This window comes from Thunnus albacares, chromosome 4 (genome assembly GCF_914725855.1).
Source record: "Thunnus albacares chromosome 4, fThuAlb1.1, whole genome shotgun sequence".
In the NCBI taxonomy this organism is placed as follows: Eukaryota; Metazoa; Chordata; class Actinopteri; order Scombriformes; family Scombridae; genus Thunnus; species Thunnus albacares.
Window position 1 is genome coordinate 28087634 of NC_058109.1, and position 22297 is coordinate 28109930.

Sequence of the window (22297 nt, forward strand, 5' to 3'; positions counted from 1 at the left end):
ACACTGTCATTTACAAATGAGAGTCCTCTCTCCATCTTTCTGCCCATGACATGAAAGACTGCCTCTCCTCTCTTCTCTTCTCGTCTCTTTTCTCCTCTCCTCCTCCTCCTCCTCGCAGTCAGGAAGTATCCATTCATCACAGTCAGTCTGTTAATGCTAGTGTGTGTGGAGGTGATCTCCAATCTGTCGTGCTGCTGTCACCTCACCAGTCCTACATGCCTGATCCCTGCTTATTCATCTAGCATATCCCCCAGAACGCCTTTCACACACACACACACACACACACGCATACGCACACCATCATCATCATCTCACTTGTGCAGTGTTTTTCTCTCCCTCGCACATACACATACAAGAACACACAAATACACAAGATCCCATTGTGCAGAGTTCCTTCTAGACACACACACAGGTCGTTTCATATATACGCAGTCTATCACACACACACACACACGCACACACACAAACACACACACACACACAATCTTTTTCCCTCGCCTCATCTCACACAAATATTTTTTCTCTCTCTCCAGCTCATTTCTCTCGCCTCCCTTGCTCTCCCTTCTCCTTACTGCCATCCGTCGCCTCTCTGCTTGGCCATGTCCTCGTGCACAATCACAAATGCACACAATACATTCCCCCCTCATTCTCAGCCAGTCATCCTGAACAGCCCTCTGTGGGGTAAGTAGATAGGAGGCTGCTGAAACATGTAGAGCTGAACGGCCCTCTGAGGATGCCAACTGTCCCACCGCTGGGAGCTACCATAGGTGGGGGGGTGGGCGTGAGCCTGGAGTGGGGGAGTAATTGCCAAGTGTGTGAATTTTTGTGTGTGTGGATCTGTGAAAAGTGCAATGGGAGGGAAGGAGGATGGGTGTGAGGAGATGAGAAAGGGTGACAAAGATAGTGGAGAAGCCATCCACTATGGACAGGAAAAGCAACAGAGCCAGGCATCCGAGTGCCACCCTCATACAGGTGTGTGTGTGTGTGTGTGTGTGTGTGTGTGTGTGTGTGTGTGTGTGTGTGTGTGTGTGTGTGTGTGTGTGTGTGTGAGTGTGTGGAGGACGGTTGGGTGACAGGGGGTCAGGTTGGAGAGAGTAATCTCCTCAGGATTAAGAGTGCTGCACCTGTGTTAATGTGACTGTCAATGAGAATTAAGTCCTTGGACCGATCCTCTCCACCAGTCTCTCCTCTCTTGCCTCCTGTCCGCCCTGTCAAACTAATGACACCACTTTCTGTTGAGTGCCAGTGCCGCACGCTAAAACAATTGGGAAATAATTACACTCTCTCAATACAGTACAAATTGCAGAGCCGTGCAGCGGGACAGCGAAAGATATAAGAAGAGAGGGAGGGAAGGAGGGGATGGGAGAGGAGGGGTGGAGGCAAGGATGACTAACAATTACAACACGATAGGGGCTGGGTCTCATTACTGCGCCCATTAACATGCACCAAGTAATTTTCCCCTCTCAGTTTGTGTGTGTGCGCATGAGAGAGAGAGAGAGAGAGAGAGAGAGAGAGAGAGAGAGAGAGAGAGAGAGAGAGAGAGAGAGAGAGAGGTAGCAAGAGAGAAAGAGAGTGTGTCTGTGCGCGCTGAGAGTGTGCGTGTGCGCCCAATAGAGTGTGCCCATTAGGTTCTGCAACACACCTCCCTGCCTCCGTGCGCAATCTGCCCGGAGAACCCCCGGCGGCACCTCATTTCTCTCCCATATGTCTGAGCTCCGCGCGCTCTCCTCTCTATCCCCAGCCGATCACGATCCATGCAAAGCGATTAGAAGGCGCGTGAAAAGAGCCCGGTCAGCGGATCAGCCTCGCAGATCACTCAATAAGCACTACTAAGCAGCGCCGGGCTCCGACCGATCGCTTATTTAACCTCGCAGTGGTGAAACACTGCATCAATCTCACCTCAATCTTCCCTGCCTGCCCTCACCGAAAGCGTACGCGCGCTACACACGGTCAGCGGAATTGATGCCCATTTGGATCGTCACATTATGTGTTCCATTTTTACGCATGGCAATCACGCGCGGAGAGGGAGCGGAGTCACCTGGAAGATCAGGGAGGTTTTCGCTGGAAATCCTGGTGTTCTTTTAAGAAATCGTTCCTCAGCAAAAATGTGTTCGCTGCGCTCTGAGCCAAGAAAATCAAAGTTGCTTTCAGCTCACCAGTCATTTAGTGAGCCAGGCAGCCAGTCACCACTCCTTCTCTCCCCTTCTCCCGATGGAAAATGCTCCACATCCCCACAGCCAAAGTCCCCCTCTGACCCCATCCTCGTTTCATTAGCCTATTGACCGCGCGCCATAAAAAGACATAGGCAATTCAAATGTGAATCTATACTAATTAAAGTGCTGAATTTTAATAAAAAAAACACCACCTTACCGAAATCTATAAACTCGATGGCATGTTCACAGGAAATTATAAAGGATCCAGGTGAGACAGTGGAGCTCTTTGCCACTCTCAGCTTCAACTCCACTGATTGTGTTCTCCAGACTCGGGGCAATCCTTATGAGCCTCCTGTCCAGTTCCCGGAGCCCGTGCCAAACAGACCGAAGCAGGGGTGAAGAGGGCCACTATCACGCCAGAGTACCAGCCCTCCGGAGCCGGGTGAGAACACCGAGCTCGCGCAATAGCGATGTGGTCCAATCAGCCATGATCTCGCCGCGTCCCATCTCAAAATCACACTGAGGAGAAAGTCATCAAAAGTGCGTAATTCCCCCCAAAAGACGCCGGTCTGGTGTTTTTGGCGAACACTCCACACAAGTTTATCCCCTGCGCGCTACTGTCACACAGAGGCGTTATAGTCGCCGGAGAGATGCTGATGAGAGTGATGGTATTGTGATGCAGGAGTGATAGTTGCGCTCCCGTCGCTCCTCCCGAGCAGGGATCGATTGGACATGAGAAATGCGATGCGAGCCCGTCTTCCCCATTCAGAACACGTGCAACAGCGCCCGCCCAGTTCACCAGCTCCCAAGTACACCCCCTCTTGCTCGCTGATGTCATGTAGTTTACAAGTAGCCTGGGCTTTTGGGGTGGAGGGGATGGGTGACGATTCTGTACCTATATGTCCAAGGAGAGATGGGATACATCCATTCATAGACTGCCAAGAGTTTATCCCAGCAAGTCATTTAGTCTCAACTTTTATAGTTTGTTTCTTTGCTTTTCTGTGTCAGTGACCTGAAATATGACAGCAGATTACGCACAGAACTGACAATTTATTCAGCTGGGCCAAATGAATGATCTGACCCGACATGGTCGATTTTGTTTCACCTTTTTAACGAAAAATAAGAAATTTAGAGTGTTTTGGGTGTAAGTTGTTTTGGTTAATCCCAAATGACATCAGTCTACCAACAGTTTATTTGCACACCGCACGGTTTAAGGTTGTCATAAATCTTACATGAATAGAGTCTTCTTAAGTTATGAGTAAGAAATGTGACTACAATATATATGAGCGTATTACTGATTTCTGTCCAAATTATTAGGATTTTGCCTAATAATGACCACAGGCTGGAGGCCACACCTTACCCATCAATTTTCACGCCATTACTACAGGGTTGCAACTGGTGTGAGTGTTTTTGTGTGTGTGAGTTGAGGAGCGGCTCTAACAGTTCTGGACTGACTGACAGGTGCTATATTGTGCATGAGTCGATGACCCCTCCTCATCACATAATAGCCTACCTCACCTCTACACTTCGATTATGTTACAGACGGTGTGTGGATATCAATAGCCTACTTGGTTCTGTGCTCGGCCATACGCGCGGATGGTGTAAATCTAAACCCCCCCACCGAGATGTTAAACAGAATTTAATCACCGCCGCCTCTCCGTTACGCACCAGGAGACAGCCTATCAATTATTCCATCCCTAGAAAATTCTAGTGTGTTGATGGCGATTGATTGCTTTGCGCTGTATTTGCAGTCGTTAAGACTTAGAGGGGGTCGATGTCTGCTAACGACCCATGGTGAAGAGTATCCGATACATTCAGATGTCTTGCTTGTTGCCAGCATTGCTGGGCCATGCTATGGGCCGTGTCAGTGGAGGCATTTCCGTTGGAAGAGACGTGTCTTTTAACTTATCTAAGCAAAAGCGGCCATGCACCATGGAAATGCAAGGATTGCAACATGGAGCACACTTGCTGAACTCCGGGGTTTTGTGTGATTGTAATCACGAACAACCTTGTCAGGTACTGTCCTTAACCACTTTTGACCATTTTGCTAGCTGTGCATGTCGAGTGAGAAAGTGCTGTATGTTATTTTCACCGGATTAAGCTAGGCTTGAATCTATTACAAATCGATCTGTCTGACTTTTAACTGAGAACAGATTAGACATTGATTCGGTTTGCCAGGACTTTACATGGCATACCCAGTCCTTTTGTCGTAGAATATAGATATAAAAGAGAAAAGAAAAAAAGTTAAACTAAAATAGAAATCCTAGTTTCAGGACCATGGACAGTGCCAGACGCGCTGCACATAAATTCAGTACATTGGACAGCTCCAGACTGTCCTGTCACTGTGTTTCTCTGCGCGCCTACTGTGCTGTCAAGCAGCCAATCCAGTACGGAGACAAAACAGACAAAAGTAGTTTGACTGTGTAAAGCTTAAGTAAAAAGAAAAAAAACACCAGAAAGTTGATAAAACATAGCCTAATATATCCTGTCTGCACCGGCAAGTGGTTGTGTCTACAGTTCTGGACAAGTGCGTCTCAATAGGGGATCGGAGGCCTTGTATCTTAAAGTGAGACAGCTAATGGATGCAACAGCACATAGCACTTACTGTATCTCATCAATCTTTCCTCAGAGGGACCAGATAGTGTCAGATGAAACCACACCATAAACACTTTACTGGACTAGAAAGGGTGAAAGGTGTGAAATTTAATTTACTTCACTTATACTTAGCATTACATTTCCAGCTGCTGTTACAGAACCATCCGTTTTCTTAACATGTTTCACGGTACTTACCCGTTTCACTGTCCAAGTCTTGAGAAGCAGAAATGGTTGAGTTAAAGTCGTCCTCGAATATTGTGGTATTGCGGAACAGGTAAGAGTAGCGGCTGAAGACCTCTTGGCGTGTCGTGTGTCAGAGTCGCGGGGTTATAGGATCTCCTCCGGGATATATTCTCCCAATAATCATCGCGCAGGGGAGAAAAAAACATTAGGGAGATATCTGCTCATAAGTTGTGGAATATTTCTTCCTCCAAAATCGATATTCCTTCATTAATCCCTCTGAAAGATATTGTTTATCTGGTGTGTGGGTGGTGGGAGGGGGACGCTAGAAAAAGTGGCCAAGGTAAGATGAGCGGTTTGTAATTGATTCTTCTGAATTCAGTGGTGAGACGTGTTTGTTTTTTAAGATAAATTAGATTATGCTAATGATCGCGTTGCAAAACACGAAGAGAAATTGCTGTAAGATCAGCTTTAGACAATAATAAGGAAATAAAGCAAATATATGCTGGTGTGGAACACGTAGCTGTATAAATAATGGACCAGAACCTTCAGAATACGACTGCAGAAATGTCAGACTAACTAAAATAGGACACTAACAGTCAGACAAAGCAGCTGGTGGGGTATCGCACACTTTTTTCCCCCGAACTCGTAAAAACCACGACGCATAAACTTCCTTCAAATTTGAAAGTGTAAATCACGACCCAGGAGTGATCTAATGACTTTACTCACAGCTTGGTGACGAAACTTCAGGCTCCCTGAGCTAGTATGCCCTGACGCGTGTAAGGCTCTATTCTTCAGTTCATAAGGCCTGTGTTTTACCTACAAAGGTAAAAAAAAAAAAAAAAAAAAAAAAATCAACATTTCTGAGGGAAAACACACTATTACTCACGGCACGGCAAAATAATGCCGTCCAAGAATAGCTGATGGAGAACTTTGGTGTGGTAAACTTCCAGAGGACCCCAAATCAGGGCCTGAGGCAGTAAATGTGGGGCCTGTTTGTTAATGATAGAGAGAGAGAGATGCCAGCAACGCCGCTAATTACACAAGCACACATACGCTGCGCCCTGGCGGTCGGTGGAGCAAGTATAAGGTTAGACTGTGCTCCATCACGTCGACTACACCACATACAGAGGAGGGGGTGTTACACTTTGTACACCGTGATTTGCTTCATAATTTACGTAGAAGGGTGGAGTGGGTGTTGATTTTGGATACATTTAGCAGACAGGTTTGAACTAAAAAACAAGACTTGGTCATCGATTTGGAGCTGCCATGAAGGTTAATGAGAACAGACATCTTGGTTCATCTGCCTTTGATCCCCCCCGTGCATAGAGATTCTTCATTTCTTTACGAGGTCACTGGCAGTAACCTGAGCAGGGCCATAAATAGTGTCCATCCCAGACAGGCCCGGTGTCTGTCAATACTCAGAAAGTTCATACACTACATCCGCAAAGCTCAGGCAGAAACACGACTGCTGACACCAAACTTGTGGTATTGGAGAAAACACACTTGAAAAAAACATTGTGGTCCTATGACCCTTTTGGATATATTAGTGAATAAATTATTCTCTCTTCGTACGGTGTTGGAACGCGTGTGACAGGCCCGATTACACAGCGGAGGATGAGGGTTTGGCCTCATGTGTGGTGTTGTACTGCCCCCGTGTGGCTGTGAAGCGTCACTGATAACTCGGGTAGTTTTTGAGGTCATCCAGATTTATTATGGTGACAGTAAAAACTGAACTGGTGCCCTTTTTGCGCAAGAGCCATTTCCCTCCTTAGACCTGAACTCACTAAAATAATGAAACCCACAGCAAAGCGCTGTCTGGCATCAGCAAGAACTGGCAAGACAGAGACTACAGTTTTTTCCCTCCAAGGTCAGACTTCAAAAGATGATTGATTAAATTAAGATGAATTAAATCTCTGATGCCTAACATGGCCAGCACAGACTGGAGGACATGCTTCAGCATTTTTTAGAATTATTTATTTAAAAATATTACACAGCTTTTGAATATGAAATTGCCTAGAAGTCTAGAAAAGCCCTGACCAAAAAGGTCTGACTCAGTTCAACATGATTTCATTGATAAATAAAACATCAAGCTCACAGTGAGGCCAAGAAACATGAAAATGATCTTCTTAACTCTCAAAATACTCTTTTGCTTTGCACCAGACTAAATGCAAATTGTGCTCATTTCATTTCAGACCAATTAACAGCATTCAAAAGGCTTTAGGAAAAGGGATTGTAGCAGCACCCTCATCATTTGACCGTACTGACAATGAATTTCCTTTGGTAAAATGCAAAGGAATTTATAATAAAACAGACATCAGTATCAATGGCATATTTCATAAAACCAATAAGACATATAATTAAATAATAACTGTGACAAATTATAAAAGAAAAACATGTAAACTGTAAATAAAGATGCAATAGTAACAGTTACATTTAAAAAGCTTGTGCAATATTTGTGATGTTCAGCTGACAAAAGCAACATTATTGTCATTAGGTTTTGTGTAACAATGGAGTGTTGGATTTTATCTATAAATACTTGAATGTATGTTTCACAATACTTAAAATTTGTTTAAAAGTGTCACTGTACAGGCATGCATACTAACATGAATACTGATACAAAAGAAAATGTCTCTTGGCTTTCCATCTCTTATTGTTAGAGTTTTAAGTGTTTGTGATGAGCATAACTTAAAAAAAACTTAAAAGAAGGTATTCTGGATGTGCTCAGAAACTGCGATTGTCAACAGCTCTGACGAGGCTCGCGTCAAGGTGACACTGATCAAAGGTGACAAGATGTCGCATGTGAAGAGACGCCGAAACAGCTGCTCATTAGCTAACTTTGTCTGCATAGAATGAAGTAGACACAGCAGAGGTAATGAAGAAACATAGCAAACATCTTATCATTCCCCAGATGTTTCGACTGCACGCAGCTCGTCCTTTAACTGATTTGACACTAATAGAGCTGGTGGAAGCTATTCAAACCCGAGTTGTCCGCCATACTGCTTTCACTCATCCAGACCTATCAAAGCAGTGGACAGGCAGTTGACAAATACTCCCGACAGACCATTGACGTCCACTGGTGTATGTATAACTTTAAAATAGTCACAAAAAGTACACTGCGAATGTCAGGATGTCTTTTGGGCAGGTTCATGTTTGTAGCCAGGTGTGTATAATTTAAGGGTTCTTCAGTAGCCAGATGTTTGAACGCTCCCCACTCCCACTCCGAGAGACTCTAGAGTTCATCATGAAGGATACGACGCTGCCATTTGGGATGGTGTGTGACATAACTGGCTGCGTCCAGCACAAGGCGCATGAACTCCCCCACGTCAAAGGAGTAGTTGGTAAACTTTGGATGGTCCCCAAGGGTGGGATGGTGACCCTGAGAAAAGTGTTAGAGCAAAGTGTATACAGTAAATGGACATATAAAAGTGTGTGGAAACAAAAACAAGGCAGCATATGAATGTGTGTGTTTGTGTTGTCAGGCTGTCCTTACAGTTAGATGACAAGAGATAATATAAGAGAGAAATGAATTATGTGTGTTTGCTCTACTGTGCCTATAATTGCTCACACACATAATTAAGTGCGTGTGTACGAGTGTAAGTGTGTGTGCGTGTTTATATGTGAGATAGGTGAGATGAATTGAGAAAGCTCATGCTGAGGTGTCGGGGAGCTAATGGCTGGTACGGGAGTTTCCCCTACCTTGTCCTGTGGGAGCACTTTGTCCGCTGTCTGCCAAGTCACGTATCGAATGCCCCGCAGCCGAGCCAAATCTCGATAGCAGCTCTCATCCTGACAATTATATCTGGGAGGGACAGATGCAGACACTTTATCTCTTGCTCTCCTAGGTGTGCCTCACTTTCACTCTCTCTTGCTCCATCTTTCTCTCGCGCACGTTCTATGTGCACTGTGGCTTTCTCTCGGTGTCACTCACCAAAATGCACAAACACTCCCACACATGCTTCTACAGGTACACATACAAACACGCACACACACATTCCAAGAAGTTTCCCTACCCAGGGTAGCCAGGTGTGATGAATGCCTGGTTAATTAGGCAGTATTTCACAGTCACACACCAAGTGGCTGAGGGGAACTTTGGGCACAGCGCTCTGCCAAACCCATCGCTCTCCCTGCTCCCCTCTCTTTCTGTCTTTCACACACACTCACACACACACGCACAGGCAAACACAAAGTGTCACTCACAGCTCAAAGACGACAGCCCAGTCGGGGAGGAAGAGGAGGTGTGTAAGACCCGCCCCATGCATCCCTATAAAGATGTCAGAGTTGTGGGTGATCCTCAACTGCTCCAGGAAGGGAACATCCCTAAAGGACGGAGGGAGTCATGCATCAATCATCTTCACTGAGTAAACACTGTCACCATTACACAATTTCAAAAGCTACACACTTTCTGTATTCTTACGCAGCACCGCTCCTGACCAATGCTGCATTGAATAGTTCCTGTAGTAATGTGGCAAACACTCTATAACTCACTTGTATTTGTAGTCCACCACATTGACCTCCAGTAGTGGCACAGTCTTGAGGGCATTTACAAGCTGTAATAACAATAGAAGGATGAGTTCTTTGATCAATGGGAGAGCAAACAAATATGGGCAGTGACCATATAAATCACAAGCCTTTTTTACTCATACTGTTTATAGCAAATAAGATTTTAAATAGGCACTTAACAGAGGCAGGCAGTAAATCAATGGCGGGAAGGAGGGGCAGAGGGAGTGGGAGGGTTGTATAGAGTGAAGAAACAGAAAGAGACAAGAAGAGGGGAAGAGGAAAATGGGGAGACAGAAAAAAGGAAAGGGAGGACAGGTGGCAGAACATGATGAAGGGAAAAGAAGAAGTGCTTGAAAGAAAGAGACAGAAGCAGGGAGGGAGGAAGGGAGGGAGGTGCTTGACTCACCTCCACTTGGTTTAATATCCTTCTGTATTCTGTGCTGCGAGCCAGCAGGGTGACACGAACACGCCCCTCCTGAAAACAGCAATGCACCCAATAATCAATCAGACAAGGACAGAAAAGATACGCGTCTGGGAAAACATGATGCTCATTCAAAATAACTTAAAGGCTTCTACTTCAAAGGTTTCTTTTATATGGCACAGAGGAACAGATAAATTAGGTAAAATCACATTACATGAGTAATTTTTTTAAGTGGAATCAAAGAGGGTCTTTTCTGATGTGCTCTTATTAGTTTATACAGTGCATACATTCATCTACTTATTCTATATTCTTCTACTGCCACCTTGTGTCCTGAAAGAGTATTTAGATTTTTTGGAGGTATCATCATTTGTGCAATAAATGTTGTAACAAAGGGCAGTAAAATATAAGCATTGTAACTTCACTATCCTTAAGTCAAAGTAATGACAATTACAACAAAGTACAACTCCTCTGAACACAACAAACCAACCAAACCACAACAACTTAATACAGGCAGTGAGCATATTTGTATGTATTCAGCACAACCTAATTTTTCATCTTCTGCTTAAAGAAGTATTGAAAATTATGCCATTCTGAACAGAGCCAGACCAGAGCAAATTATGAGGAAGGGGAGATAGGAGGAAAGAGTGGTGAGGGCAGATGAATAGGACACAATAGAGGAGAGCAGCAGTGCGAGTCTCTAGCTGTGCCATTAATCTAGGGATGAAAGGAGGAGCCGGGGAGAGGGTCAGGGCCGAGAACACCTCTCATTCAGTCACCAGCTATCGCTAGCAGCCCTGTGTCTCACTAAAAAGTCTTTTAGCATATTTCCAGTGAGGGTCATGAATACCCAATGAGCTGATTCACAAGAAGGAAGAAGTCATCGGACTTTGCTGGTCATAAAGATACTAGGGCAGTATCTGACTCAGAATTTTTGTCAGTGGAATCGGAATTGGCTGTTCAATACAAAGATTAGACTATTTGTTCCTTTTTTTCATATAGACTATCTGGTGATCAGAAAATCCATTGGCATGAGTTTCAGTGATGATTTCAACCACAGTAAAATAGTTAAATGCAACAGAGTCATGGGAACATATTTTTGAGCATTTAAGAATAAATAAAAGGCAGCTACATATGATGCAAGATTTGAATTGCAGCCTATTTGAATTGCTAACATATAATGTCGGGCTACCATATGTATTTGTTGGAATAATGAGACAGGTAGTACACATGTATTTCTTCTCTTATATTTCGAGCTCTTATAAACTATTTGTTATTTAATTCATTTGATTTATTTTCAGTTTTATTTTATTTTCATTACAAACAAATGTGTATTGAATAAACAAACAAAATAGTTTAAAATAAATTCACGGCACTGCCTGTTATGAAATACTGTAACTGACATCTCTTCTTCAACAGGATAGGCCTACTTCTTTATTTCTCTTTAAACATAAAAACTAATAAATACATCCAAATAAGAATAATAACCAAATTAAATTATTTAAGAATGTAATTATTTTTTAGGTGAAAAAAATAAAAACAGTAGGCATGAAAATTTTAAATAAATTCACAGCATTGTCCGCTTTGAAATAATAACTTCTGGTCTTATTAGGCTACTGTATTTCTCTTTAAACATAAAATAAATTAATCCAAAGTGTAAATGAATAAATAAACGAATTAAACACTTGCAGTTTAAGATTTGATTGATGAAAAAACAAAAAAAAACACAACTGCTTGACTTGAGGAAGGTCAGTCGACTGAGGGTTCTCCGACAGATGATTCGACTGATCGACTGTCAGGGGGCTTCCCTAAAAGATAAAGTCAAGCACTTCAAACCTGTGTTCATAAAACAGCTGTGAGGAGTGCTAGAGCATTATATATGTTGGAGATGAATAAGGAGGTGAATGAATGGCTGTGAGTGTGCATGTATGTACAGTACTTGTGCATGTATTCTTTCAGAAATTAGTAAGCTACACATATCAGTGAGGAGTTTATTGTATTAGTGAGATCACCTACACTAATGTCTAATTTTAGCCAGTGTAGGGACTTGGTTCTCTATCCCTAAGTCTGCTATTCACTATAAAATTTACTGTGAAAACCTGATCTCAGCTTCAAAATTGCAAGGACAGTGAGATCAGTTTCCAAACTCCAAACTCCACATCCAAAATACAAACTATAGTATTTTCTTCTGATAACATGATTAAATCTGTTCATAAAAATTACTTTAAAAAATATTTATCAGGTAATATTATCAGGTGTTGTGTCCAGCTGTTGAAATAGACCAAATTAGACAATATTCAGCTGGGTTATGTGTTCATGACAACTGCTTCAAAAGTAGCTATGTAGCATCCTGGTAGTGATTCATAGTTGGCAGTTTTAATCTTCTGTCTCCTGGTCCATGCCAAATTTGAAGTACATTAGGATCACCAGTCTAAAACTTGATTGGTGGTTAAACAAGAATATGTTGATTCATACAGTATCAAAATGGCTCTTCCTTGGCCTGATGTCTGGCCTCTGTCAGAACTTAACATGTCGTACTTGACGAGAGATTTTCAGAGAGATTTCAGAAGGATTTCATCAACATATGAAAATGTAATTTTGGTATTGGATTCCAAAAATGTCCCCACTGTGAGCTCATGTTCACTGCTCACTTTAAAAAAAAAAGATTCCTTTATATTACTAAGCTGTATAAAGTCTTACCACAGAAATATAATGACTTTTGTGGATAAATAACTGGAATATGAATAAATAACTTTAATGTATTAAGTTGCAATCAACAAGGATCATAATGCTTGGCTAAGGCATTGCCAGATTCAGACAGAATAGTAGAACAGTAGACTTAGATTTGACTGTAATGATCTGAAAAATCTGAATAAAAGGCACTCGATCAAAAACCATGTAATCAAAAAATTCAAGTATGAACACACTAGGGACGCCCCCTGTGACAATCATGAATCCTGTGGTACGAGTCTGGCCGGGGACTTTGGTTGATTGTAATTATCTGTAAACTGTCTATAAAGGTATAAAATGCCCAGAAACAATCAAATGAAAAAAAATCCTGATCCCGATAGCTGTCATCTTACTTTTTCCTCTAGTGAGCATGTTAAAGGATAGGTTCACATTTTTGTAAGTTTGTCTTTAATCCTCACATATGCATTAAAACTGTTTTTTTCTTGCTATAATCCCTCCACCTGTTTATACTGGCCATTAAAAGATCCCTTCTGACATAATTCCAGTACAATTATTGGGGGTCAAAAAAGGGACAGAAAGCAGAAATACTGGTCAAAATAATGCAACCCCTCTTGACCACACACTGGCTACACTAACTGATGTCTACATATCTACTTTGGTGGAAAAGCAGCATGTCGGAAGAATTATTGCTGCTGTTCCCTGACCGGGAATCAAACCCAGGCCGCGGTGGCGGAAGTGCCAAATCCTAACCACTAGACCACCAGGGAAATGTAGCACAACATTGGGCTTGTATGACAACATTAGGGTCATTCTTAGGATGACCTGTTTTTCATATGTTTAAGTTAACTGACCAAAAAGTACATACAAGGATGTTACTGCCCACCATTTCCAGTGCAGTGATTTGAATTTACAGAGACTTGAAACTTAAGGTATGTAATCTATTATATATCTATTGATTTGTTTGTCAAAGTTCTGTTCTCACTCTGTGCCAGTTGCCCCTTTCACTCATGCTATTTTGGTACATGTGTTAAAGAACACTAAATAAACACACTTGCAGGCTTTCTCTGCTGGTCTACTGCTTAGGTTTTGGAGCTTTCACTAACGTAGTCTGAGTTTTAATCCCTCGAATCCCTAAATTGTGGGCTGAATTTAAAATATATTGTTACACAATATACCATTTCTATATTGCACACTATTATTAAACCCTCTAAAAACATAATAACACAGGTTTTTCATCAAAAGTGCAACCTCCACACACTAGCTGTATAATTGACCTGAGATGTGAATGACAGTCATCAAGGTGTCACACCCATTATGCCACAAACTTATACAAAGTGTTCGGTGACTGGAAATCAAACCAGGATCACAGAGATGAAAGAGCTTAATCCTAACTAGTTCAACAGGGACCTGTGTAAAGAACCTGGAGAATCTTCTGCGCTACCACATACAGTATGGCTTGTATGCAAACAGAATGGCCATTATTAGAAATGGTTATTAGTTTGAAATTGAGGATTAAATGGTGCATTTCCATGCATACATGTAAGTTCAGGACTGTCTATCATTCAAAAAAAAGCTCAAACTGTTCAAACATTTAACTTGCTATAATTGTAACGAAGCTGGATGTAAAATTGACTTTAATTTTTTAATCTTCAAATTGGCAAGGTACTAACTAAACCTGGAAATTGAAATACAAACTGGGCTTTTGCATTTGAATTACATCTTTATCTTATTATCTTATCAGATGAACAATTAAATGGAAATACCAGTTTGAATATGCATGTGGATAATGGCTTGTTTTGTGAAATCTGTCAGTCATTCATCAAAAGTTGGGGAACATGAGATTTAGTTATGTGAAGTATACCAATCAGAGGAAATAATTCCACTAAGTTCAATCTGACAGAATTCAGGCTGTAGTCACGTCTGGCTAGAAGAAAATAACTTTACAGCAGTCTGGTTACAGGTTGTTTTATAACTGTCCATGCTTTCTTTGGGTTTGTTCTTATCAGGCTGAATAATGGCTGATGCACAGAAACATAAAATGTGGGTCATGCTCTTTTACAGTCTAATTTACTATACAAAAGAAAAATCTCCAAAGCTGTACAGGCATATGAGGGTTTGTTTTCTGATATGACGACAACTATGCTGATTGATCTGTTTAAAAGTGTGTACTCAAAGGAAAAATACAATACCAAAGGAAAATAGCGTCAAGCGGTCTAACCCATACTCAAGCCTAAGTGGGGGGTTTCAATATGAATAAACAGTGTTTCAAAAGGTTGGAAAGTTGTATGTTGAAAACAAATGCATTGTAAAGTGTTCCCTGAACAAGAATCGAACCAGGGGCCGCAGGAGTGAGCACACTGAATCCGAACCACTGATGACCACGGATGACCTGCTCTGCTTTGCTTTTAGAGTACCACTAAGTCTTACATGGACTGTAGTTTAGTCATTGAATTGTGTCTGTTCTATAGATAGAGAATGTGAGGACTAGCATGTTTACAAGTATTCTAAGTGTAAAACTTTTCCAGGAAGTAAGTATCTATCTATCTATCTATCAATCTATCTATCTATCTAGTTTGTTTACTCAACAATAGCTAAATCATAACCTTCCATTTCATTCTTATCATAATAGGTCTGTTAATGTGTCTGTGACTGATGAGTGTTTGTGTTCCCACTACTTTTTCTATGTCTTCCATTTATCCGTCACCCAAACATGCATTCCTGCATATGTTGGTGTACTGTTTATATTCTCACACAGTTAACAAGCTCCCTGGTGGTCTAGTGGTTAGGATTCGGCGCTCTCACCGCCGCGGCCCGGGTTCGATTCCCGGTCAGGGAACGCTCACTTTATGTATACTGCAAACTGGGAGTCTGTGAAGGTAAATGATGATCAGCTGCTTGATAGCAGATATAATCACTTCAGGCTTGTTTCAGTCTGTGTACCACAACCTTCCATGACTCACACTTAGATACATGTCCATGCCACTTATGACTGATGTTAATGGTGTGGCTGGTTATGTTTGGGAATATCATAAAACATACACCAACAACAAGGAAACTACTTTGGAAAAGAGGAGAAGTTGCAACCATCACTGACAGAAACATACTAACAACGACAATAGTTAAATCATAACCTTCCTTTTCGTGTGTTTTGGTGAGGGCTGAGAAAACGGCAGGTGATGTGTTTGTGTTCCCACTACTTTTTCTGTCTTCCATTTAATACATATGGGTGACCTGTTTATCTGTCACCCAAACATGCATCCCTGCATACGTTGGTGTACTGTTTACATTCTCACACCCCTAACAAGCTCCCTGGTGGTCTAGTGGTTAGGATTCGGCGCTCTCACCGCCGCGGCCCGGGTTCGATTCCCGGTCAGGGAACGCTCACTTTATGTATACTGCAAACTGGGAGTCTATGAAGGTGAATGATGATCAGCTGCTTGATAGCAGATATAATCACTTCAGGCTCTGTGTACCACGACCTTCCATGACTCACACTTGGATACATGTCCATGCCACTTATGACTGATGTTAATGGTGTGGCTGGTTATGTTTGGGAATATCATAAAACATACACCAACAACAAGGAAACTCCTTTGGCAAAGAGGAGAAGTTGCAACCAACACTGGCAGAAACATACTAACAACAACAATAGTTAAATCATAACCCTCCTTTTTGTGTGTTTTGGTGAGGGCTGAGAAAACGGCAGGTGATGTACATGCATCATGTCTTTGCCATTTCAATGTATACATACATTATGACAGGAATGTGCCGAGTGCTAGACAAGAGACAGAAAGGCATCATGCAAGGACTGGAGAGCGAGGATATTCAACAAATGCTGATAGCAGAAACAATGATGAAATTCATCAAAACACCCCTACTTGACAATGATGCATTATTGACAAGAGTACTACAGAACATTTACAAAGACTGGAAACAATCATGATGAAAAGTTCCCTGACCGGGAATCGAACCCGGGCCGCGGCGGTGAGAGCGCCGAATCCTAACCACTAGACCACCAGGGACCTATATCAACAAGATGAACCACCTTCTGCCTGAAAGCAGCATGGCCATTCATGGGTGAACATTTGTGAAGGAACCATACCAGTAGTTTTACATGTTTAAGCTAATTGACCAGGAGAGCATACACTTAATGTTTCTGCAGACCATTTTCCAATCCTGTGATTTCTTCTCTTCATCGCAAACTGGCCAGTAGCTGACATATTTTGCTCTGGATAAAAGCAATATTATTATCATATACAGAATTATTCATTCATTCATTACACATATGTACTTACTCCAGTTCAGACCAGTACCAGAGCTTATCCCAATGTTTACTAAGCAGAGGGTTAAGATGATGCCTTGGAACAGTTGTCAGTGATGGTCAATTTATACAAATTCACAAAAAAATGTTTTTCTTATTTCTTACACTGTTGTTGCTGTTGGTTAGTATTGTTGTGATGATAAAACTGATAAAGAATGAATAAACTAAACCAGGATTAATGATTGTTAGCGGTGATGAGTGTTTGTGTTCCCACTACTTTGTCTTCCATTTATCCGTCACCCAAACATGCATTCCTGCATACGTTGGTGTTCTGTTTAGATTCTCACACCCCTAACAAGCTCCCTGGTGGTCTAGTGGTTAGGATTCGGCGCTCTCACCGCCGCGGCCCGGGTTCGATTCCCGGTCAGGGAACGCTCACTTTATGTATACTGCAAACTGGGAGTCTGTGAAGGTAAATGATGATCAGCTGCTTGATAGCAGATATAATCACTTCAGGCTTGTTTCAGTCTGTGTACCACAACCTTCCATGACTCACACTTAGATACATGTCCATGCCACTTATGACTGATGTTAATGGTGTGTCTGGTTATGTTTGGGAATATCATAAATCATAAAACATACACCAACAACAAGGAAACTCCTTTGGAAAAGAGGAGAAGTTGCAACCATCACTGACAGAAACATACTAACAACAACAATAGTTAAATCATAACCTTCCTTTTTGTGTGTTTTGGTGAGGGCTGAGAAAACAGCAGGTGATGTACATGCATCATGTCTTTGCCATTTGAATGTATACATACATTATGACAGGAATGTGCCGAGTGCTAGACAAGAGACAGAGAGGCATCATGCAAGGACTGGAGAGCCAGGATATTCAACAAATGCTGATAGCAGAAACAATGATGAAATTCATCAAAACACCCCTACTTGACAATGATGCATTATTGACAAGAGTACTACAGAACATTTACAAAGACTGGAAACAATCATGATGAAAAGTTCCCTGACCGGGAATCGAACCCGGGCCGCGGCGGTGAGAGCGCCGAATCCTAACCACTAGACCACCAGGGACCCACATGAACAAAATAAACCACCTTCTGCCTGAAAGCAGCATGGCCATTCATGGGTGAACATTTGTGAAGGAACCATACCAGTAGTTTTACATGTTTAAGCTAATTGACCAGGGGTCCGTTTCACAAAGCAGGTTCAACAAACTCTGAGTCTAATCCTGAACTCTGAGTTGATCTACTCTGAGATAGGAAACTCTGAGTTTCCGGTTCCAGAACAGCTGATTTGAGTCAGTTTATTCAACTCGGGATAGTTTCACCTGGAGTTAAGCGCGTGCACCACAAATATAAAAAGCCAGCATCAATGGAGCCCCGATTCAATGAGTCACCATGGCAACGGGGAAGAGGAGGGCTGCGTTTTTCACCCCACTAGAACTAGAAATCTTAATGCGATAATACAGCGAGTTTGAACATGTTTTCAAAAAGAAGTGCAACACCGCTGCAGCTGCAAAAGAGAGGGAGACGGCGTGGGAGAACATCGCTGCTCGGGTCAATGCGTAAGTTTAAATGTAGTCCTTTGCAATCACAATAATATTACAGAGGAAAACTGCTTGATTGGTCGCCTATTAATTTATTTCATTTAGGTCCAATCCCGCAAGGGAGAAGCGCACTTGGCAGCAGTTTAGGATGAAATATAAAAACATTGTTCAAACAGGTGAGACCTCGGCATAATCTCATGGGGGAACCTCATTTTGATCATGTTTTACATTGTAAAGTAAATATAAAGTGGCTGTTTGACTGTGCAGTTGTTTTATCCCCAACATAATGCTGGTTTCACACACATAAATGTCTTCTCATCTACATCATGTTCTGTTAAATAATTAATCCTATTTAAACTAACACAGACTTCTACTCAGCCAACAGAAAGAAGGCAGATGTCCGTAAAACGGGTGGTGGTCCAGCACCGCCACCTCTAACGGAGGCAGAGGAGCTGGCCCTAAGCCAGACTATAGGAAGGGCAGTGGCTGGCCCCGACACTGTACAAAAAACTTCCGTTTGCAAAGAAACGCAGCGCAACACACAATATCTGCTGGGATGTGAGAGCATGACTACGATTGGTAATGTTGCAAATGTAAGGACGGATTAGGTTTTGTATGTAGATGATGGACTGTGACGTGAAACGGTACCGCTCAAAAAGATAATTGTCTGGAAATGCTAGAACATCTATGCGCGGTCTGATAACCATCTCTCAACGAATATTTAATTCTCTGCGCAGTAATGCTGCACCTTCATCCACGGGATCGTTATCAAAAGGACATGCCATGTTAGTGAAAAAGTCGCCACCTACTGTGCCTAATGGATTTCTAATATACTGACTCTGATTTTTTTAATGATTTTTTTAAATGACAGACGGCAGAACTAGGCTACGCCAAAACTCGCCTGCTGACTGAATGAATGAGGAAATCAAATGGAGTGTGTGGCTCTGAAAGAGGGCGGAGACTGAGAGAAACTCGAGGTTCATTGAGAAAAACCTGGTCCCGACCAGGTTAGGTTCATAGAGTCTGTTACTACGGTAACTGACCAAGAGCTTAAGTTACCTCTCTCTCTGAAACAGGCTAGAGTTACCCCTCTTTCTCTGGTTTGAGTTACCTCCCTTTTTGAAACGGAAAACTCAGAGTTTCCCTCATTTCAGGGTTAACAGACTCTGAGTTTTCCCTAAACCTGCTTTGTGAAACGGACCCCAGGAGAGCATACAATTAATGTTTCTGCAGACCATTTTCCAATCCCTGGATTTCTTCTCTTCATCGCAAACTGGCCAGTAGCTGACATATTTTGCTCTGGATAAAAGCAATATTATTATCATATACAGAATTATTCATTCATTCATTACACATATGTACTTACTCCAGTTCAGACCAGTGCCAGAGCTTATCCCAATGTTTACTATGCAGAGGGTTAAGATTATGCCTTGGAAAGGTTGTCAGTGATGGTCAATTTATACAAATTCACAAAAAAGTGAATGAGTGTTTGTGTTCCCACTACTTTTTCTATGTCTTCCATTTAATACATATAGGTGACCTGTTTATCCGTCACCCAAACATGCATTCCCGCATACGTTGGTGTACTGTTTATATTCTCACACAGCTAACAAGCTCCCTGGTGGTCTAGTGGTTAGGATTCGGCGCTCTCACCGCCGCGGCCCGGGTTCGATTCCCGGTCAGGGAACGCTCACTTTATGTATACTGCAAACTGGGAGTCTGTGAAGGTGAATGATGATCAGCTGCTTGATAGCAGATATAATCACTTCAGGCTTGTTTCAGTCTGTGTACCACAACCTTCCATGACTCACACTTGGATACATGTCCATGCCACTTATGACTGATGTTAATGGTGTGTCTGGTTATGTTTGGGAATATCATAAATCATAAAACATGCACCAACAACAAGGAAACTCCTTTGGAAAAGAGGAGAAGTTGCAACCAACACTGACAGAAACATACTAACAACAACAATAGTTAAATCATAACCTTCCTTTTTGTGTGTTTTGGTGAGGGCTGAGAAAACGGCAGGTGATGTACATGCATCATGTCTTTGCCATTTGAATGTATACATACATTATGACAGGAATGTGCCGAGTGCTAGACAAGAGACAGAAAGGCATCATGCAAGTACAGGAGAACGAGGATATTCAACAAATGCTGATAGCAGAAACAATGATGAAATTCATCAAAACACCCCTACTTGACAATGATACGTTATTGACAAGAGTACTGCAGAACATTTACAAAGACTGGAAACAATCATGATGAAAAGTTCCCTGACCGGGAATCGAACCCGGGCCGCGGCGGTGAGAGCGCCGAATCCTAACCACTAGACCACCAGGGACCTATATGAACAAGATGAACCACCTTCTGCCTGAAAGCAGCATGGCCATTCATGGGTGAACATTTGTGAAGGAACCATACCAGTAGTTTTACATGTTTAAGCTAATTGACCAGGAGAGCATACACTTAATGTTTCTGCAGACCATTTTCCAATCCTGTGATTTCTTCTCTTCATCGCAAACTGGCCAGTAGCTGACATATTTTGCTCTGGATAAAAGCAATATTATTATCATATACAGAATTATTCATTCATTCATTACACATATGTACTTACTCCAGTTCAGACCAGTACCAGAGCTTATCCCAATGTTTACTATGCAGAGGGTTAAGATGATGCCTTGGAAAGGTTGTCAGTGATGGTCAATTTATACAAATTCACAAAAAATATGTTTTTCTTATTTCTTACACTGTTGTTGCTGTTGGTTAGTATTGTTGTGATGGTTAAACTGATAAAGAATGAATAAACTAAACCAGGATTAATGATTGTTAGCGGTGATGAGTGTTTGTGTTCCCACTACCTTTTCTATGTCTTCCATTTAATACATATGGGTGACCTGTTTATCCGTCACCCAAACATGCATTCCTGCATATGTTGGTGTTCTGTTTACATTCTCACACAGCTAACAAGCTCCCTGGTGGTCTAGTGGTTAGGATTCGGCGCTCTCACCGCCGCGGCCCGGGTTCGATTCCCGGTCAGGGAACGCTCACTTTATGTATACTGTAAACTGGGAGTCTATGAAGGTGAATGATGATCAGCTGCTTGATAGCAGATATAATCACTTCAGGCTTGTTTCAGTCTGTGTACCACAACCTTCCATGACTCACACTTGGATACATGTCCATGCCACTTATGACTGATGTTAATGGTGTGTCTGGTTATGTTTGGGAATATCATAAATCATAAAACATACACCAACAACAAGGAAACTCCTTTGGCAAAGAGGAGAAGTTGCAACCAACACTGACAGAAACATACTAACAACAACAATAGTTAAATCATAACCTTCCTTTTTGTGTGTTTTGGTGAGGGCTGAGAAAACGGCAGGTGATGTACATGCATCATGTCTTTGCCATTTGAATGTATACATACATTATGACAGGAATGTGCCGAGTGCTAGACAAGAGACAGAGAGGCATCATGCAAGTACAGGAGAGCCAGGATATTCAACAAATGCTGATAGCAGAAACAATGATGAAATTCATCAAAACACCCCTACTTGACAATGATACGTTATTGACAAGAGTACTGCAGAACATTTACAAAGACTGGAAACAATCATGATGAAAAGTTCCCTGACCGGGAATCGAACCCGGGCCGCGGCGGTGAGAGCGCCGAATCCTAACCACTAGACCACCAGGGACCTATATCAACAAGATGAACCACCTTCTGCCTGAAAGCAGCATGGCCATTCATGGGTGAACATTTGTGAAGGAACCATACCAGTAGTTTTACATGTTTAAGCTAATTGACCAGGAGAGCATACAATTAATGTTTCTGCAGACCATTTTCCAATCCTGTGATTTCTTCTCTTCATCGCAAACTGGCCAGTAGCTGACATATTTTGCTCTGGATAAGAACAATA

At 42.1% G+C, this 22297-nt stretch overlaps 2 protein-coding genes and 9 non-coding genes across 12 annotated transcripts in view; 5 read left to right on the forward strand and 6 right to left on the reverse strand.

The window, feature by feature from the left end:
• The window catches only part of tafa4b (TAFA chemokine like family member 4b), a 40524-nt gene extending 34106 nt beyond the window's left edge, over nucleotides 1-6418 (reverse strand). Inside the window, exon 1 of the mRNA XM_044347678.1 lies at nucleotides 5658-6418. The gene's annotated coding sequence lies outside the window, so the exon portion shown is untranslated. The remainder of the gene's footprint in view (nucleotides 1-5657) is intronic.
• A 470-nt stretch (nucleotides 6419-6888) lies between these two features.
• eogt (EGF domain-specific O-linked N-acetylglucosamine (GlcNAc) transferase) overlaps nucleotides 6889-22297 on the reverse strand; it is a 28144-nt gene continuing 12735 nt past the window's right edge. For both annotated transcript variants that reach the window (XM_044348524.1, XM_044348525.1), the window contains exons 12-16: nucleotides 9838-9906; nucleotides 9417-9478; nucleotides 9129-9248; nucleotides 8628-8730; nucleotides 6889-8307 (exon numbers count right to left, since the gene is read on the reverse strand). In XM_044348524.1, the coding sequence (XP_044204459.1) occupies nucleotides 8161-8307; nucleotides 8628-8730; nucleotides 9129-9248; nucleotides 9417-9478; nucleotides 9838-9906 (501 nt within the window). In that variant the 3' untranslated portion in view covers nucleotides 6889-8160. The remainder of the gene's footprint in view (nucleotides 8308-8627; nucleotides 8731-9128; nucleotides 9249-9416; nucleotides 9479-9837; nucleotides 9907-22297) is intronic.
• trnae-cuc lies at nucleotides 15305-15376 on the forward strand. The gene has a single exon. It is a non-coding gene; the product is annotated as a tRNA-Glu (tRNA).
• trnae-cuc lies at nucleotides 15847-15918 on the forward strand. Its single transcript has one exon. It is a non-coding gene; the product is annotated as a tRNA-Glu (tRNA).
• Nucleotides 16491-16562, reverse strand: trnae-cuc. Its single transcript has one exon. It is a non-coding gene; the product is annotated as a tRNA-Glu (tRNA).
• On the forward strand, nucleotides 17162-17233 carry trnae-cuc. Its single transcript has one exon. It is a non-coding gene; the product is annotated as a tRNA-Glu (tRNA).
• Nucleotides 17822-17893, reverse strand: trnae-cuc. The gene has a single exon. It is a non-coding gene; the product is annotated as a tRNA-Glu (tRNA).
• On the forward strand, nucleotides 19984-20055 carry trnae-cuc. Its single transcript has one exon. It is a non-coding gene; the product is annotated as a tRNA-Glu (tRNA).
• On the reverse strand, nucleotides 20644-20715 carry trnae-cuc. The gene has a single exon. It is a non-coding gene; the product is annotated as a tRNA-Glu (tRNA).
• Nucleotides 21344-21415, forward strand: trnae-cuc. The gene has a single exon. It is a non-coding gene; the product is annotated as a tRNA-Glu (tRNA).
• trnae-cuc lies at nucleotides 22004-22075 on the reverse strand. The gene has a single exon. It is a non-coding gene; the product is annotated as a tRNA-Glu (tRNA).